General features: G+C 28.7%; 1 protein-coding gene across 1 annotated transcript in view; it reads left to right on the top strand.

Moving 5' to 3' along the window:
• The window catches only part of LOC100207347 (uracil-DNA glycosylase), a 38,644-nt gene extending 38,179 nt beyond the window's left edge, over positions 1–465 (top strand). The window contains exon 8 of the mRNA XM_065792256.1: positions 221–465. Within this exon, the coding sequence (XP_065648328.1) occupies positions 221–370 (150 nt within the window). The 3' untranslated portion in view covers positions 371–465. The remainder of the gene's footprint in view (positions 1–220) is intronic.
• Positions 466–21,176: the final 20,711 nt, after the last annotated feature.

Here is a 21,176-nt window from a genome sequence, read left to right as displayed (position 1 = left end):
TTTCATGGTCACCCCCTGCAAACTTTTTTTAAAAATAAAACCGATTGTCGGTGACTTGCAATTAAAATACTAGCAATAAAATTTTGTTTTTAAATTAAAACTTGTGATGTAGTGCAAAAAAAATATTTTGATAAAAAAAAATTATTAAGCATAACATGTTTAGAGGATAAAACATCCTCTAAACCTTAATGCGTGTTTATGCAATGTATCTTTGTTTTAGTCATCGCATTTAGTGCTATCTGGTATGCATCCTTCTCCGCTATCTGCTCATCGTGGATTTTTTGGGTGTAAACATTTTTCCAAAGCAAACCAGTATCTTAGAGAAAATAAAAAGCAAGAAATAGATTGGTGCTATTTGCCATCGGAGTAGTTGAATTTCTAATTATAGTAAACTGATCTAATAGAGAAAGTTGCATTGTATATATTTTTGTTGGTTTATAAAAAAAAAAAACTTTTTAATTAAAAGTTGTTTTATCTATGAAAAGGTTATAAATAATACCTCGTTAATAGCAGCCGAAACGTACTTTTTATATTTATTTATTCTATATATATATATATATATATATATATATATATATATATATATATATATATATATATATATATACACTGCCGCTCACGGAAGTTAGGACAAAAAATATTTTTTTAAAAGAACAATATTAAAATGTAATTACGTTATAAAATTATTTACTTATATTAGTAAAATTTATGTTTATATAAAAATAAATCAAGTTAAATAAAATTTGTATCAAAAAAATTCAAAATTAAGTTTTTTTAATGTAAATATATTAAAATAACTAACATTTAAAATAACATAAATTGTACTCACAAGGAAAAGTCTTAAATTCATTTTAAATAAATAAACAGAGAAAACGCAGAAACATATTAAAGCTCACGTATGAACTTGTATTTTACAATATCAACTTAAATCTTTTAGGTTTGTCATTTAACAAGTATTTCTATTGTTTACTGTGTTTTTGCAGATATTTTGTGTATTTTGTGTTAGTGTTTTAAAAATTTCAAGTGCAGAAGTTCAAAGGTAAAATTAAAATTATTTTTTTAGTGTAAATTCAAAATATTGAAAAAAATATGCCTAAAGGTAAGCCAATAAGTGTTGAAAAAAAGACAGCAATACTCACTTTGCTTCAAGAAGGCTATACAGTTAAAAAAATAGCTGAAAAATTAAATCTGAGTAAATCAACAGTTAGCTATTCGATTCGTCGATATCGAGAATCTGGAAGTTTGGAAGACAGAAATCGTACAGGTCCTTCTCGCATAACAACAAAAACTGATGACCGACGTATAAAAATCATCAGTAAGCGTAATCGAATGTTAACTGCTCCACAAATAACAGCTATTTTCAACTGTGATCGAGAAAAAAAAGTTTCTGTCAGTACAATCAAACGAAGTTTGCAAAAAGCTAATTTGCATGGTCGTGTTGCTATCCGAAAACCATATCTACGAAAAGTTAATCGACAGAAGAGATTCCGTTGGGCACAGCTCCACAAAAATTGGACGATGGATGAATGGAAACAAGTACTCTGGACCGATGAGTCAAAATTTGAAGTTTTCGGAAATAAGCGAAGAGTTTACGTTAGAAGATCTGCTGAAGAAAAAATGCTAACTCAATGTCTGGTTCCAACAGTAAAACATGGTGAAGGCTCTGTGATTTTGGGGTTGTTTTTCTCTGGATGGAGTGGGATATTTGCATAAAATTTATGGTATAATGAGAGCAGAACATTATAGAGATATCCTGGAAACAAGTGCAATCCCTTCGGGACTTCGATTAATCGGAGATAATTTTATTCTGATGCATGATAATGACCCTAAACATACTGCATTATTATGTAGAAATTATTTAGAATCAAAAAAAGCTGGAAATGTATTACGTGTAATGACCTGGCCTCCCCAAAGCCCAGACCTCAACCCCATTGAGTTACTATGGGATGAACTGGATAGAAAAATTAGAACTGTATGTCCAACATCAAAATCTCATTTATGGAACATTATAGAACAGAAATGGAATAATATTTAAAAAGAAACAATTAGAAAATTAATTGAAAAAATGCCGAGAATAGTTAAAGCAGTTATTAAATCAAAGGGTGGTTTTTTTGACGAAGAAAAAAATTTAATTATTATAATGGTTTTTGTACATTTTTATTACATAAAACTGACTAATAATATATTTTATATCGAAAATGTATAAAAAATATAATTTTTATTAATATAAATTAAAAATTCTATAACGTAATTATATATTAATTTTGCTTTTTCGAAAAAATCTCCACTGTCCTAACTTCCGTGAGCGGCAGTGTATATATATATATATATATATATATATATATATATATATATATATATATATATATATATATATATATATATATATATATATATATATATATATATCAGAGCCGTAACTACAATTTTGATATTGGGGCGTGGGGTTTCTTCGATTGAAAAAAAAAAGGAAGGGGGGACGAGTTATGATCAAGAAAAACTTTGAAAATAATAACTTATAATAACTAAAACAAACCTTTTTAAGTTAGTTTTAATAATAGAATGCTGATAATAATTCGAAAAAAATGTTGATAATAACATTTGATTTGACAATCGAATTATGATGAGTAAAAACCTCACGTGTATTACAATAAATACTTCATTTTTTGCAATAAAATGCTGTATTGAGATGTAAGGTTTTCGCTGATTTTAAGTTTATCTCAAGAAAATTAATGCTATAGAAATAGTCATTCTATTTATTTTACAATAGGTTTCTTATAAAAAAATATTGGGGGAACCTAGGCTCCCCTGCACCACCACCACCCCCTCCCCCGGCGGTTTAGGCTCTGTATATATATAATAATAATAGTTATATATATGTATATATATTAAGGTGTTCCATAATTACATAGTAAAAATTAAAAGTGTTCCTAACCACTCTCCACAAGGCTAACTTTGTTCTACTATATATAAGGAATAACCATGCAAAAAATTGGACCAATTTAAGCAATTTTAGGGGTCAATAGGATTTCAACATTTTGGGCAAGCCCTAACTTTACTGCATGTTCGTAGCAGAAATCAAATTGTTGAGTGTTTATACATTTTGTTTATATTGCTTATTTTTGTTTATTTTTAGTTTTTATTATTTTTTATTCTTTCATTATTATTTCATTAGTGTTTATAATTTTTAGTTTTGTTTTTCTGAACAGCCCTTCAGGACACTATACAAATTAATTGTTCTAGTTCTTTGTGCAATTTGTAAACAGCAGACATTTTGCCATCAGCAAATATTTTTTAAAAAATTGAAATTTTTTCAAATATATAGTATTTTTGAATTTTTATTCTGACCATAGAAGAAAAGTTTAAAAGGTTAGTAATTTGCATCAGCTGCTTTATGCTCATATTACATAATTTCAATTAATCCACGCTCCTGGTAGTACCGCACTTAAGGTGGCTCTATGGTTAAAAATCACTATGAAATCAAGGAAAAAAATTTTAATATTGTCTTATTTGAAATTTAATCTAGATTCAGAAAATATATATATTTATGCACATTCAAACTCAATATTATAAGTAATATCCATTTTTTTAAAGGTAGTCTTTTCAGCTTCTATAGCAATGCCCCTAGCAACGGTGATTTCCTGTCTTTTTAGTCAACTATATATTAAATTTTCGGTACCTATTAGCTTTTGCAGCCTAAAAGTTGTGAGCCATTAGCTGTTCATAATGCGATAAAACCAATTTTTATTGATTTCTCTTCTGAAAACTGTTGTAACGATATCTACATGGTACTACCCAAAATTTAAACAAAGTATTTAATCAAATAATTTGGAAAAGGTGTCCTAAAGATGTATTTATTTGCAAAGATGTTTTAGATATTTGTGCAGCTTCAGTTGTTATTCATTTCAATGATGGAATGTCTAGTTTTTCAAAAGTTTTTGAGATATTTAATCTTAAATTTGTATATCTTGGTAATTATGATTCGTGTAAAATAGACAGCCACTGTCAACGTTATTTTAAAAAGAAAATCTTCTGAAGCTCTTAAAAAGGACAGAAAAATGATAAGCGGTGTCAAAAAGGGATTTATCAATAAAGAAAAGGATGTAGAAGGTGGCAAATCTTACTTTCCATAAAAATATTAGAATAAATTACTATTATTCTAATATTTTTATTACTATATCAGTAGCAAAGGCTTATAGCCATCCTCTTTACGAACTGACACTGTTTAGGAGCACCATCAGAAGGTCACGGATGGCTAAACGAAAAAAAGTAGCTGAAGCAGAAAAGAGTTTGTTTTCAACTGAATTTCCTCTTCTTCTCCGTTGGGATGAAAAACTGCTTCCGGACATAGCTGGTGAAAAAGAAACCGTCAATTGAATTGCTGTGGTTGTCACTGGGAATGGTATCGAGAAGTTGTTGGCAGTCCGAAAAATTATAGGAGGAACTGGGGAAAGAACAGGCTGCTGCATGCTTAAAAAAACTAGATGACTGGAATCTACAAGAAAAAGTTCAAGATCTGGTATTTGATACAACTTCCTCCAACACAGGCATCCAGTAAGGGGCATGCGTTCTTATTGAGAAAGCCATTGGCCATGAACTTGTAAACATCGTCAATGAGGATACCGAAACTCTTTGGACGAAGATGATTGTCTACTACAACAAATCAGCAGCCTCGGGAGGATTACCTCGAGTTCCTTCGGCTATTTCTTGCCTTCCTTGGTGGAAGCAGTTTTAAGATGGAGTTCCAGTTCCGAGCTCCAGGAGCTCATGCTCGATGGATGTCGAAGGCCATCTATTCTCTAAAAATGGTGCTATTTAAAGGCTAGTTGGAATTGACTGCTAAAGAAAAGCAAGGTCTGAAGGAGCTGGCACTCTTTGTTTCTCTCCTTTATGGACGTTTCTAGCACGAGGCTCCACTGGCTTCATACGCTTCCCTGAATGATGATCGGGCTTCTCAAGAAATATGCAAACCGTATCATTGCTGATGCGGCTCACACTGCATTTACTCGACATCTGTGGTTCTTCTCAGAACGCCTCGTGGACTTAGCTTTTGACAAACCGAGTCTCTCTAGATGTTAAAAGAGCTATGATAGCCAACCTCCAGCTTCCAAAGACTCAGTCAGCTCTGAAGAGAATAAGCACGTGTGGCGCAGACTTCAATTATCTTGAAAAGTTTATGACCCAAAGAACATCTCGTCTCTTCAAAGTACTTAGTATCACTGGAAAGGAGGCCAAGAGTTTCCTGTTAAAAGATCCAGAAGCATTGGAGTTGGATGCTTGCTATTAAAATTTGAAGGATTGAGTCGACAAGATGAAGGTTGTCAATGATAGCGCAGAGCGTGGCATTGCTCTTATCCAGAAATATTATGATACCCTCACCAAAAGCAGTTTCTGCTTCGTTTTGTCCAGCGACATCGCCAGATTCACCCATCCTCCTCTAAACCAGCCACGATCTTGGTAGATGACATTTGATGGGGTATTACTTATATGTCATACTTTTGAAATCAGTATTATAACAATTTTTCAAGTAAAATTTTAAACATTAAAATATCAAAATATCAAATGAAATTTTTACTCTTTTGACTCTATAGACCGTTTACATGAAAAGTCAAAATTTTTATACCCCTAAATATTGTCCGATTTGCTTCGAATTTTTACAGAAATTCTCTAATATTATATGAAACAAGATAGCCTTATGGAGAACAGAGTTTCCAAACTTCATTTTTTTGGACCACCCTAATATATATATATATATATATATATATATATATATATATATATATATATATATATATATATATATACATATATATTTTAGTATATATATATATATATATATATATATATATATATATATATATATATATATATATATATATATATATATATATATACATATATACATATATATATATATATATATATATATATATATATATATATATATATATATATATATATATATATACATATATATATATATATATATATATATATATATATATATATACATATATATATATATATATATATATATATATATATATATATATATATATATATATATATATATATATATACATATATATATATATATATATATATATATATATATATATATATATATATACATATATATATATATATATATATATATATATATATATATATATATATATATATATATATATATATATATATATATATATATATATATATACACCCAAAAATAGCAAAATCTGTATATTTCGCGACCAAAAATGATTGTAACTAACATTTTTGCATAACGGAGAAAACACGGCTTGGAAGTCGAAATGTCTCGCATAAATCCGAAGTTTCTGATATTTAGCAGAGAGTAACTTTTATTTTAGTTATTAATTGTCATATATTGATTACCATAGATAGATTGATAACCTTTAAATTTTACAGAAGACCCGCTAACGCTCAAGACGAAGCAAAAGAAAATCTTGTAAAGATGTTTGTGCATTAATGTGGCAACTGACGATAAGTTGCCAGAAATGTAAAAAAACGTTGAGGCCGTTTTCCACAAGACGAATCTTTCGCGCGAAGCGAATTTTTTCGTCTGTAATGGATGCATGGCAAAAAGGCAGCTAAATTCTCAACTTGAAGTCTTTTTTTTTTTTTATCACTCAGTTTAACTCTAAAAAAAGCAATTATTTTTTTTTGAACTTGATTTGTAGCTTTTAGTAACTAACTTGTACTAACTAACTAGAAGTTAACAATGTTATTATTTTTTATTTTCTTTAGACTAGAACAAATTAGAATAAATTAATCAATGAACTCAACATATTTTAATGATCAGTGGTTACAAATATTAGAATATAAAGCTTGGGTAATGTGTGGGGATACAAATACCTCAATAAAATGTAGAGTTTGTCCACATCCAAGAAATATAATTGAACTGTCTAATATGGTCCAGAGGGCGTTAAAAAGTTATTTAACAGAAAATAAGCATTTGAACCATTTATCAATGTGTCAAAAAATATGCGTGTTGTAACAACAACCTTGTCAGAAAACACAGTTTAAGTTTCCACTCTTCAGTCGTATATTGTGTAATATTCTGTTATTGATGTAGAGATCAGATGGATACTTGAAAATGTTTTGTCATCATTTTCTTTTCGTTCCAGTGATAGACTTTCGAAAGTCTTAACTCTGTTGTGCAAATGGGGCAGATCGATCTTGTTGTTAATTATTGGAATAGTGTTTTAAACCCTGTTTGTACTCGTTACCTAGACTCAACATAGTCGAAGCAAAGTTCTGCATAATTTTTTATTGGGTTTGAAATTTTTGAATAAAACCAAACTTATTCAAGTATCTATGGATGGCCCAAATGCAAATTAGGTCTTCTACTCTGAGTTACAAAATTATTGTGTCAAAAATGACGTTAACAAACTTATTCCAACTGGATCTTGTGGTCTTTATTCGATTCGTCTATCATTCAAAACTGGGAAAACAAAACAGGCTGGGGTATTAAAATTTAAAAAGCTCTTTCTAAACTTCTCCATGTTTCTCCTGCCAGGCGGGAAGACTTTACTGTTGTGGCTGAAAGTATCCAATTTCTTCTTCCTTTTTGTGGTACTCGATGGGTTGATGAGGAAAAGGTGGCTTTAAGAGCTGTTAGTATTTGGGAGAGCATTTGTAAAGTATGTAGGTTTTAGGAATCTCTGCCAAAGAGTAAGCAGCCTTCATGCATGAGCTACCAAATTGTTTTATCTGCTACTAAGGATCCTCTAACTATAGCAAAAAATTTATTTCTTTTCTCATATGGTTAAAAAGGATTGCATAATAGCTCATATTGTGCAGTCCTTTTTAACCATATATTAATATGCAAAACATATGATGCCATTTTTATATGACGACCATTATCGACTATTAAAAGACATAATGTCAAAGTTCATTATAGCTGATTTTTTAGATCAATCTAAAACTGCAAACAACATCTCTAAATTGGATTTTACAAAAGAAAAAAACTATTTAAAAAAGCGAGATAATGGATTTGGTGCCAGCACTGTTATAAAGAAAAAAAAAAAAATGATGAAATCATTTTAAAAGATATTTATGTTTTCAACTACAGTTGCATATGTTTTCTACAGTCGTTGACATGTAAGTTATTAGAAAAATCGCCTTTAAAATATGCCATTGTGCGAAATGTAAAATGTTTTGACCCAGAAATAATGTGCAATGAAATAATGGCAAAGGAAAGGATAAGTGATTTGGTTGATAACTTGATTGAATTACATTGGATTACCCCAAAAGGTGGTGATGTGGTAAATACCGAATTCTTGAAGAGAGAGAAAAGAAGAAGAGACTTAAAAATTAGATGAAACAATTGGTTTATTATTTAAGAAAAGTAAAGAACTTTGAAATTTTAAATATTAATTTATTATTGTTTATATATAGTAAAATCTAAATTTATATAGATATCTAAAAGATATTTAAAAGTTTATTATATAAGTTATTATTTATTTTTGAAAAAATTTTAAGTATTTATACGGCAATACTTTCTCAGTCTTTTTAACAAGAAATAAAAATTTTGTTTAAACTTTTATCATTCTTTCGGTATTATTTTTTCTGAACCATTTGGTGTATGTCTATTTTTCATCTTTTAAATATATGTTAATTTTAGCTTTATATTTTACTTTTATATTACTTGCGTAACTCAGTTTACTTTGTTCTGAATGCTATTTGTCAAAACAGTTTATAGAGTCAATAAAAATGTAGCATTTTTACATTTTACTTTGATTAAATTTTAAATGTACTTTAATAACAATAGTAACAATGACAACAGACTAACATTACATTATTACATTGATAAATGTAATAATAATGCTTTATTTTGAACTGTACATGATTTCTCAATGTATTATTCTTCAATCCTTTCCAAGCCTAGAAAAGCTCATAATAACTGAAATAAAAATCAGGAAAAAGAGATCCACTACCAGGGAAAAATCAGGAGAACCCACCTTAAGATTTTGGCAGAAACTTTTACATAATCAAAGGCAATTATAGGAATAAAATTAAGAGTTGGGGAGGGGGAGGCGAATCCTAAAAATGTACCTACTGCTTTTAGTGTAGTAAACAGAGATCTTAAAATTGGTCAAGTGGAAATTAAGTAGTGCAGAAGCATTTTTAAGCCTCAAAGTCTCTACTACCCTTCGATTGTTTAAATGCTAAACCCCACCTGCATAAACCTTGAGCGTTTTTCACAATCTAATGTCAAAGTGAGGTACCTAATGCGATGAATTTCAAAAACATATGATTTTCTCACGGTGATTCAAGCATAGGATTTTATTGTGAGCATGCGCATTAAATTAGCTTTTTAAAAAAACAGCGAAGCCTTTTTCCGTAAAAGCTAAAAACTTAAGTGGTTTTCCTTTTTAAATATGTAATTAGTCTTTGCAATAAAAAAAAGAAAAGAAATTTTTAAGTTATATAATTGATAAGCTCTTCGTTAAATTAAAAAAAAAAAAAAAAAACTTAAGTTGTAAAGAAAGAAATATTTTTGTTTGAAATAATTAGGTTTTTAGGTAAAATAAAGTACAGCATCACCTCAATTATTTGAAGAATATTTTGCGAATAAAATTTTTTTGGATAAAAAGCAAAATATATTCTTACTCTAGATATTGTAAGGAAAAATTATAAGTTATTCATTTTTACCTATCATTTTTAAAATCGAGATAGTATAGAGCGAGGCATATCGGAACAGTGGGGCATAACGGTACAATTATGCTTGAAATCTTGTATCTCAGCAAAATTATTTTCTTTTTCAAAATTTATTTTTGATAAAATATTTTAAGTTATTGTGGAAAAAAAATTAATTTTAAAAATACCAAAATACATTAAAAGTACTAAAACGCATCATTAAGTTTGCGAAAAAATAAAATTTGCGTATTTTCTTAAGCGATACAACGACAAAAAATTTATCTTGAACTATTGCTAATTTGCTTTATTTATAAAAAGTTTATTTATTTCAGAGAGTATTTCCTATCCTCTATTTGAATCTGGTTTTAAAAAAATATCTAGAATTGAACTTTTTGAATAGTATTAATTTCAGTAAAATGACTTTTGTGTCGGGACAACAAGTTATTTATATAATTGACTATATTATTACTATTTTGTGATGCTGTTTACATGATGATTTTATGATTAATCTAAAGCATAAATTTAGCTATATTAATCAAATATTAATATATATCTAAATTAATCTAAAGCATAAATATAGCTAAATTTTACTTATTTAGAAAAGCAATATTAGTGAAAAAACCAAAGAATTTCACATTTTTCTAACCTAACCTGTTTATTAATAGTGTTTAATGTAAACAAAGATGGTAAGAAGTTATATAAAAAAGATCAATCATCCAAAATGGAATGAAATGCAGTTTTAGCTGTGAGTAAAAAGGAATTAGAACTAGAAAAGATGCTGATAAATATGGCATTTTAAAGTTTGATCTACATAAGCATATTGCTAAATAAACAAGCTAGCTCATCAAAAATGTTGCCAAATAGTTTCAGGATGTTTTTTGTGTGATTTTGAATATAGTAATAGTTACCAATTTAATAATATATAGGTTAGAGCAGAACGGAGGTATTTTATAATAAAACACAATTTTTTTTTCAACATTTAGCTTTAGCAACATTTTAAGCTTAGTAACAGTTTAAAATTAAAAATACCAAAAAAAAACAAAAAAATAGCAACCTAAATTCCAGCAATGATCATCTGCATCATATAAAAATCAAATTTTTATTTTGAATTAAAATTCTCCTAATAAGTTATAAAAATACTCCTAATAAGTTATAAAAATATACATCAGTGTTGATAAACGGCGTAAATGTTCTCGCCTCCGCTTTTCTTCCGCAGCGGACGGCTGCTGCCTCCAGATCAATTTTTAGCGGGAAAAGTCTGCCTCCAGTGGCTTCCGCCTTTCTATTGGCGGCCACAGCCAGTTCTTTTTTATAGGCAAAATGTGTTGGATAGAGTGCCAATAGAGAGGCAGATAGAGTGCCCATAGAGAGGCGGAAGCCAATGGTGGCCGCCTCCAGAAGAAATTTTGGAGGCAAAGCCATTTGGAGGCTTTGCCTCCAAAATTTCTTCTGGAGGCGGTTGTAATTTGGCAAAACTCCAAAATTTCTTTTGGAGTTTTGCCAAATTACAACAACAACAATAACAACAACAACAATAACAACAACAACAACAACAACAACAACAACAACAACAACAACAACAAAATAATTTATAAACTGACTCTAATAAAATTTATAAATTGACTCTATACTTTTAAAACGTGTAAATGTTTAAAAAGGTAGAATTGAAAATTAAACTTAAAAAGTTTTAAAATATCTAAATTGATTTTATTAAATATTTTAATTGCTTCAGCTATGTTTCTCATTGTACGTTTAAAACCATAAAATGTCTGCAAGCATTATTTGTATATTTGGGCGTTCGAATAAATTTTTTCTTATTTCTATGCGCTTATTTGAACATAAATTATAACCATTAATTTAGACTATTTCATCAAAAAATCCACTGTAATTTAACTTTGTAACATTTAATATAAATTAGATTAATTTATTAACCACAAACTAAATCCTATTTAAATAGAGATTGAAATGCTTTTAGTTTAAAGATGCCTGCCAAATACTAAACCCTCTATTTATGTCAGTCAATCTATGTACACTACACTGTGACTACTGCTATATTAGTCGATGTATGTATGTGTATGTATTCTAAGAAACTTTGAAAAATAAAAACAAAGAAACTTTTAGTAAACATTAATTATAGAAAAAACAGTAATATTAAAGTTAAGACGCAAAAAATAAAATGTTTTTTAAAAAAGATCAAACTAAAAAACACGTATCCATATCATATTAATAATTATTATTCATAATGATAATTTATATATTTATAATACAAATAATAACTATTATTATTAATGTTATTAATAAATAAAATATGCATAATAGTTATAATATTTAAACAAAGTATTTTAAGATGATTTTAAGAAGTCTCTTGGAGCGAGAGCGCAAAAATAAATTCGTTTAGGCCGCTACGGCATTACCTCTCTCAGTGGGCACAGTACGTTTTTTAAACGTTCTTTGAAATTTACTTTAAAAATTTATTTTAAAAATTTTTTTTAAAGTAAATTTCGTATTTATTTTAAAAAATTTTTTTAAAATAAATTTCGTATTACAAATTGAATTTAATATTTTTTCTTTATATAAATTTTGTGCGAGCCATTATTTATAATTTTATGTAATTATACAAGAAGAAGTTCGATCTTGATTTTTATTTTTTTATTAACCTTAGAATGAATGAAAAAAATTTAATGTTTTTAAATAGTTACAAAAATTGTTGGTTTGCTATTAAATTTTGTAACCTGTCTCTAAATATGACGTTCCCTGTTTTTGATTTGCACAACACATTTCTTTAAAACTGGGGTTACCTTTGAGCGATTTAAGCGCTAATATCCTTTCACAAACCAATATTATCTATTTTTTTAAGTTACTTTTTATTCCAACGAATATTCAAAAGAATATATAAGAATATATTAGGAATATAAGAATATATATATATATATATATATATATATATATATATATATATATATATATATATATATATATATATATATATGAATTCAACAAACTTATACATTTCAAAGAATAATAACAAGAATATATGATATATATGTATTTAAAAAACTAATCAGCTCAGCATCAATAAGTATAAACAAATTGATAAGTAGGCCTATGTATAAAATCCCTTAAAAGAAATATACAATCAATCAAAAAGTAAAAAACAAGTTTAAATTTAAATTTTACAATTAAATTTCTTCATCTTCATCAAAGTCAGAGTAATCATTTACAGGAGATGATTGACCATCTTTTTGATACGGAAGATAGTCATAAAATTCTTGAGCATCAAGCTTGCAAAAGAGTTTGAGATGTTGTCGGTCTTTATACTTTGCTGATAAAATCGGTATGAGGACTCTGTTTAAAGGTTGAAGGGGCTCTAACAATATTCTGTTCTTTTTAATTGGTTTTGTGACAGAAGCCACAAGGAACGGTCCATTCCAGCTATCTCTGTAAACTATTTTATCTGGGTGGGTTTTCGAAATTACAATTTCTCGAAGCGGCTGAGTTTGAATTGGAGATGGGGTAAAGTATAAAGTTTTAATGTGCTTTTCTATATTTAACGGGTGATGCGGAAGTTATCGGACAAAATAAAAACGTCAACAACTTATTTATAAATAAAAAAACAAACTACTATTATATTTTTTTTAAATAAAGCATTTATCTTTTAATAAAAATATATTATTTTTTATATGAAAAAACACCACCATCTGCAATTGATCTCAATTTTGCTCTGACGCCTTTCATATGCGACTGTAAAAAGTTTAAATCAACTTCTTGTAGTTTTAGTTTAATGTGATTAATCAAAACTTGCTCTGTTGAAGCTTGCCAATCTCCCTCGTAAACCTTCTGTGCCAAATGTCCCCAAAAATTTTCAATTGGTCGTGCTTGAGGCACATTTGCGGGATTGGATTCTTTATCAACGTAATAGCCATATTGGTCCATCCAATTTAGAGAATCTTTAGAATAATGAGAACTTGCTGAATCTGGCCAAAATAAATAGTTAAAGTCTCCATGATACTTGTGAATAAATGGAAGAAGACGTTTTTCTAAACATTCATTAATATAGATTGATAAATTGATCGCTACAGCCTTGGAAGTGCGAAACAATGGCTCGGACATACCACGGTCAGATATGGCTATCCACATTAATAATTTTTTTGGAAATTTCTCTTTTCAAAACAAAAGTATTTTTCGTCATCGATGACTAGAAGCGATTTTGTGTTATAGAGTTGGTTAACTAGTTTCCTGCTTATTTTCTTTGCCTGTATTTGTTGTTCTATAGTGTATTTTGGAGTTTTTTCACGTTTTCTATATTTAATATTCATTTTTTTTAACTGACGACCAATTGTCGATTGATTTACACTGACCCCTTTTCGATTGTTGACAAGTCTCGTTAATTCGGCTTTCTTTTCTCTAGCCCAGGATGTCGGACGACCAGGGTGCTTTCTATCAGAAAACAATTGAACAGTTTCAAGTCTTTTTAGCTTATCATATATTGTACTTTGAGTAAATCCTTCCTTTTCAAAATGATTTACGGTTTTTTTTTTTTTTATATTAGGTTTATTTACAAAAAACATTTTTAGTCGCTTTCGAAAAGATTCTCGTTAAGCTGCATTTAACCTCATTTTAAATAATTGTGTTTCAAATAATAAAGTTTATATTTTATAGAACGTTTATGCCTACGTATAAAACCACAAAAACTAATTATTATGCTCAAATAATGAAATTAGGATTTATCCGATAACTTCCGCATCACCCTTAGCAGCATGGTGTTTTCAACTGAAATTATATGAAAAGGAGAAGGGTTTTTTCTTGCATCCTCAAAGTGCCTACACCTGTCAGCTGGAGTATCTATATGAATCTTTTGATTGATTACGATCATGTCTCGATCAAATTCCATATAAGAGTGTCCTCTGATAGGAAAAGGTAGTTTGATATTTTGAAATCTTTTTTTCTGATGGACCATGTAGTGAAGAAATCGTAGCATAGCCCAATTTTTATTCTGTCTAGGACATGAATCAAAAAAGAGTTGAAGGTGAATGACTTCTTTAGACAGGATTTCAATAAAGTAGTGCAACAACATTGATGCTACATCATTCGATCCTTTTTTTTCCTATTGTCTCATCATAGGAAAAAAGGTAAACTTTATTAGTCCCCAGGTTATGTATGTTAAAAGTATACAAAGAAAGTTTTCGTTTGTAATATGTGTCATTGGTTGTAATATTAGGGCAAGGAAGATTCTTCCAAAAATCAAACCCGATTGCAGCAAACCAGGTCAAAGAGTGTGCACCATGTACAGCAGCAGTTTTCCTTTCATAAAAAATTTTTTCTTTCCTCGAGTGAAGCTCTCGCTCAGCTAGAAGTTTTTCTAATTCATGTTGAGGATGACTATTTGACAAATCTATTTTAAATCTATCGCATGTTGAACATGTGTCTTTTCTTGTGTAACCAAAGGCAATGTTAAACTTCTTATTAAACATGCATCTGAATATAAAAAAAAATAATACTAATAAGATCTGATATTGTTAAGATAAATAAGAACTGTCTACAACGTTATAAATATTGCTCAAAAATCAGCCACAATAAAGTTTTGTTTTGTTTTTTTGCTTACCTATAACTTTCTCTTGACCAGGATTTACCAGGGTGACTTTCTAAATGCATTGCATGCATCCTGCTAAGATTAAGATCTCCAGGAAGGTAGACTTTCTTAGAATCTTTGAGAGAGTAATGAGACTGCTGTCCTCTAAAAGATCGAATATGATTTATGATTCTTTCATTTTTGTCTTTTGTAAAACTTCGAGGACAGTTCATGTGTTTCCCTCTTTGATCTTTGGGCGACATTCCTATAAAAAAAAGTAATATGTTTTAACAGAATTAAAATAAAGAGCAAACCAATTCTTAATCTAAAAGAACCAAAACTGAAAGTGGAAAATGGATATGATGATTATGATTACTAGGCTGAAAAACATTTTTATATTTATATTCTGAAACTTTAAATTATTTTAATTTTATTATAAATAACAAATAAAAATCCAATATATGCTCATTGGTTTATGGTGGTATATTATACCAAAAACTTATGAGCGTTTTTTAATCATAATCCAATAAACATTATTTAATAATATACTTGACAACTTTTTTATTAGTTTTGACTTTTGCACTAACTTGCCAATAAATAAGTTTGTGTGTACTCTAAAAATATTTTGAAAAAAAAAATTACTTGCTTTATGAAAATGTATAACTACTTACCAGTCGTTGTAAGGACCTTCTGTATTCTTTCAAGTCTAGATTTGCTTATGTTAAATATAGAAAGAAACGCTTTATAACAAATTTGAGTTTTTACAAGGGAGTCTCTTGCTATTAATAAATGATATTGATAAGAATAGCAGTGTAAATCTTTCTCTTCGCTTCGTATTCTAGGCCTTCTTTGTCTCACTTCCATTGGAGTTACAATCGATGTCAAAAAAGCATCCTGTTGGTCTTTACATGACATTTGATTAAACTTGTCCAAAATTATTTGTTTATCTTGCAAACTAATAACTTCAAAACACTTTAAACGAATGCAGTTACAAGACTAGCCCATTATATGACTTGAAAGTTTCAATTTTTTTTTACTATCTCGTTTTCTGCCATTTACTTGACTTTTTCTAGGTTTTTTTGTGATATCAGGATGCGCATCTGCCATTATTTTTTTGGCCGTATTTATCCTTTTAAAAACAAAATATATCGGGCATTCCTGGTTCTACGGTAACAACAGCAATACATTCCCTGTTTTTACGTAGCAGGGGTATTCTTTAATCCCCAAATTGGCCCCTTAGTTTTTATTTTTTTGCTCCAAATTCAATATAGAATGTAGCCTATGATTTGTATAACATGTTAAAAAATCTCAAAATTTTCAAAAACTGACATCCCCTATTTTTGCCCTGACCCCTTCATATGTATACATACATACATACATATATATATATATATATATATATATATATATATATATATATATATATATATATATATATATATATATATATATACATATTCTGAAGATGCGCTACCAAGTTACTGGAATTATTTCCGGCAAGAGTTTCCGGCTACACGCGCCCTTATTATTCTTGTCCTGTACTAGTCAACATGTCTTGTACAGGACAACAACCTTGATAAAGTCATTATTCTGTTATTGATTGGTGTATAATTCTTTAGAATCTTAAGAATTAGAATTATTTTAAAATAAAAAATTGAACGTAATATTAATGGGTCAAACATAAAACTTTTTTTTAAAGAAAAAATTGTATTTTTTCAAACGACAGATACTTAAAAGTTTTTTACAAATGACTGTTCCTTAAACGACGGTTACATATATATACTTTTTTCAAATGACGGTTACTCCTTATTTAATAGTGACCAATAGGTAGGTACCCGTTGACAGATACCTGTCGATAGCCTTGTATATAAGTTACAGTTCGTATTTGACCGACTAACGAAAATTTATATTGAAATTATGTATTAATTGCCAATCTTTGACTATTTAAAAAAAATTTTGACTATTTAAAAAAAAGTTGCGATTTTGTCGCAGAGAATGGTTTTTTTCTGGAACAGTTGAATAAACTAGCATTTTTACATTTAAACCAAATTTCAATGAGCATTTATTTAAGTATAAATGAATTTTATAATAAAAAAATATTTTAGAATTCTCATACGTAACTTTTTTCATTTTATTTTACGTTGAATTAATTAAAAATCAATTTGATTAACTTTAAAAAAAGTTAATTTCACTGGATTTGAAATTAACTTCCGTTAATTAAAGACAAGACTTATTTTATTATTTTGAAAAAGTAATTGTTTATATTACATTTTAAATTAAATAGCGTTCCCACATCAATTTCTTTTATAAGGTTGACGTTGTTGAAAGAATTTTACTTTGTCAAGCAAATCCAAATTTTGTCTCACGAATAATATCGCGTTTAATGTTTCATCCGAAAGTCGAGATCACAAATGAGTGTAGACCATTGCAAAACTACTAAGATCTTGTTCAACTTTAACCTGAGAAAATGCAGCACCAAAAACAACTTGAGAGCCCTTATAGAGTTCCTTCTAATTATAACCATCACGTTTTAAATGGCAATATTCAAGAATATTAAAATTTTCATTTACCCCAATACGTGGCTATACACATGTTTACTATTACCCACACTATTACCCACATACGTGACTATACACTATACACAACATTTGTTGTTTGCTGATGAATTCTTGTATTTGGCTTAACATGTATGGCTTAACGTTGACCTTCACCTTAAAGAAGATAGATTAGTTATTAGTTATTTATCAAGCAACAAATTTTATCTAATTTATTTGATTAAATTCAATCAAATTAATAAGATATACTAAAGCTTTAAAAACTAAACTTACTTGTAAATCAATAAAATTTTATACTTATTTTTAGTTCGATTTTCGGAAAGAAAAAAGTAGATGAATTTATGACCCTTGACATTATTAATTTTCTATTAATGATGAAAGTTATTAATATAAAAGTAGTAAGTAGTATCGAATCTTTTTGATTTACAATGAAAACTTTTTAATGCTAAAAAATTTCTTTTATTTAAACTATTTAACACAAATTTCATTTAAATTATTATATATCAAATATTGATTAAATATCAATTATTAAATAATATTGATAAACCTGAAAGTTGAGTCAAACGGTCTTCATCTTTACCTCGTACATTTTCATCCTGTCGAGTAATTTTAAGCAATTCTATTTGTGAGTTTATAAAATAATGAATTTTAAGTAGGTGATTTATTCCACAACTTCTCAATAAATGAAGACTTCATGACCAGCAGTACTCCATGCGAAACGAGAATCCAATAAGAGTCCAGCAATGAAAGCATTGCACTCAAAAAATTTTTGCGAACGTACAAATAAAGTTTCGAGAAGTTTAGATTTGAAATTATTTTTTCCATCGGGAATTTTTTCCAAGTTCATTACCACTCTCATCCATCGTAAAAAGATTTCCGACATGGTAAAGTCTGATTTTTGAAAATCCTTCATTGCAAAATAATTGGTTCAAATACTTTTGTATATTCTTCAATAAATTTCCAGATTTCATCATTTAATCTTAGGTCGCAGTTATTTCAATTCATCCCAATCTATTCATAAATAGCAAATTTTTCAAACATGTCTGATACCATAATATACGTACTACCCCATCTCGGAGCAATATCTTTGCGTGGTCTCTTAAAATTAGCAAAAATTGCATCATATTTAGGCGCTCGTGTATTTTTTATGAAGTTTCAAATTTCAGAAAGAGTGGCTTCAAACGGCTTAGTAACGTCTTTAGCACCTAATTGGCAAACGTGCGCTCCACGAAACATCTTGATGCAGATTGTACCAATATTGTTTTCTAACACATTTAACTTTCTCCTATGTTCAAGAGTTTGCGATTATCTTTCGCTTTCGTCATCTGTATTTTCGGAATTTTCAACTATAACTTCTTCTTTGAGATTGACTCGATCAAGCGAATCAAAATCTTCAAAATCAAACTTTTGTGCTTCTTCGACAAATTCTTTACAAATAATCATTTGATTTTGCATTTCTTTGATACTATCAGAAGCTTTAATCATGTTCTTACCTTGATATGAACAAGTTAAGTAAATATTGTCTACTCCTTTCCCTACTTTCGCAAGGATAGTAATCAGCTGGTCGGCTAAAACCGTCATAAATTGTCGTCCGTGGTGAACATTCCCAAAGTTCGCTCATACAATTTTCCGTCTTTTGTAAACCGAATAGTTTCCGAATAGAAAAAACAGTCGTATTGAGACGAAACGCTGAAACAATTTCATAAATTTGATTTGAGCTTAGATAGATATTCAGCTTTGAGAATAGATATTTTTGCTTTCTGCCGATTCCATGTCACACTGAAAGCTTAGAAAGTTTTTCTAATTAATTCGTTCTTTCTCATGCCATTAGCAACCGTCATTGGCAATTTTCTCATTAGAATTGACTTTATAAAATCTCTTACTGTATCGTTAATATCAAAGTCATACTTAACCGTTCTACGTAAATCAAAAATAGCAACTTTTTCAACGTTATTATAGTTTTTGTTTTGAACTCTTTTTCATTCAAAAATTCCAAGTTTCCATTTCTTATTTTCAGTCACTTCAAAATATTCTTCAACTTGTTCGTTTTGCATCTTACTCTATATGCAGCTTAAATTGTTGTAAACAAATTCTCAGAAAAAAAGTTACTGTTTTGAAAAAGCCATCCTTATGACTTGTTAGGAATGACGTTATATATAATTATAGGCAATTTAAGGTGGCTCTACCCCTTTTTTACTAAATTCTTCAAAAATTAATAAAAATGTCTCTAGACTAAGTTTACTGTTAATATATTTGATAATAATAAAAGATTTGACAAATTTTTTTTAAAAATGCAAAAAAAAAGCTGTGTCAGCAAAAATCGTCAAAAAAGATAATCGTCAAAAAAGATAATCGTCAAAAAAGTTAACCGTCAAAAAAGTTATTCGTCAAAAAGTTAATCGTCAAAAAATTAATCGTCAAAAAGTGAATCGTCAAAAAAGTTTCAAACATTAGTTTCTCGGAATCTATAAGTATTATTTGAACCAAAATCTGACTGCATTTAGGTAAAGTAGTAAAGAAATAAGTGCGATTAAAAAAGTACTGTTTGTTCTAAATATTTTTTTTTAGTTCAGAACCTAGTTCCAATATTAGAAAAAGGTCTTTGAAAATTTGAAGTTAATCGGTCGAATAAAAGTACTAAAAATTGTCATTTGAGTTCTAGTAAACGTAACAAAACCTTATTTCTGAGAAAAATTAAAATTAAAATTAAAAATGAAATAAATAGTATACAAATATGAAACTAGTGTGCCCCAATTGAAAGTCCAGTTAAAAAATCCTTTTTTAACTGGGCTTTTAATTTTTCTCTGTGTTTTTTTTCTTTTTTTCGCTCATTTTACTATTAATTTGCTTGATACGAGTATCCTTTTTTGTTGCATAGCAGCTAAAGTATTTCCCAGCAGTCAAATTTAACAGTTTAAATACATTATTATGTTTAATTACAGCTTCATTTTAATTAATAATTGCAGAATATACTTCTATCTCTAAAGCAGCTCATGACACAAAATGAGACTTTGAGCATTTATTCCAAACAAGTTAGTTTAAAGCTTCATTTAGATTTTTCGGTAAACCCATGTAAGCACTTTTTAGAAGATTTTCAGAGCCAAGATCTTTAAAGATGCTTTCAATTTCTTCTTTTATAGCTAAAGGCGAATTTTAATGTGCTTTGTAAAATGTACCTCCAAGCTTATCTTGTACTTGCACCTTCAAGTTTATCTCTTCGCCATTTACACTAACTCTTTGTTGTTCGAGGGCAAAACCGATCTCGCGAAAACTCATTACAACACGTACAATGAGTTCTTGAATGTGTTTATTTTTATCTCAGGAGACGAGTAAAAATTATAACTCCAATCACAAGATATACATTCTAGTTTAAGGTTGTGCAAGAGTTC

This window comes from Hydra vulgaris, chromosome 03 (assembly GCF_038396675.1).
Source record: "Hydra vulgaris chromosome 03, alternate assembly HydraT2T_AEP".
Classification (NCBI taxonomy): Eukaryota; Metazoa; Cnidaria; class Hydrozoa; order Anthoathecata; family Hydridae; genus Hydra; species Hydra vulgaris.
The sequence above is the reverse complement of the archived record's forward strand: the minus strand, read 5'-3'. Positions and strand labels throughout refer to the sequence as shown.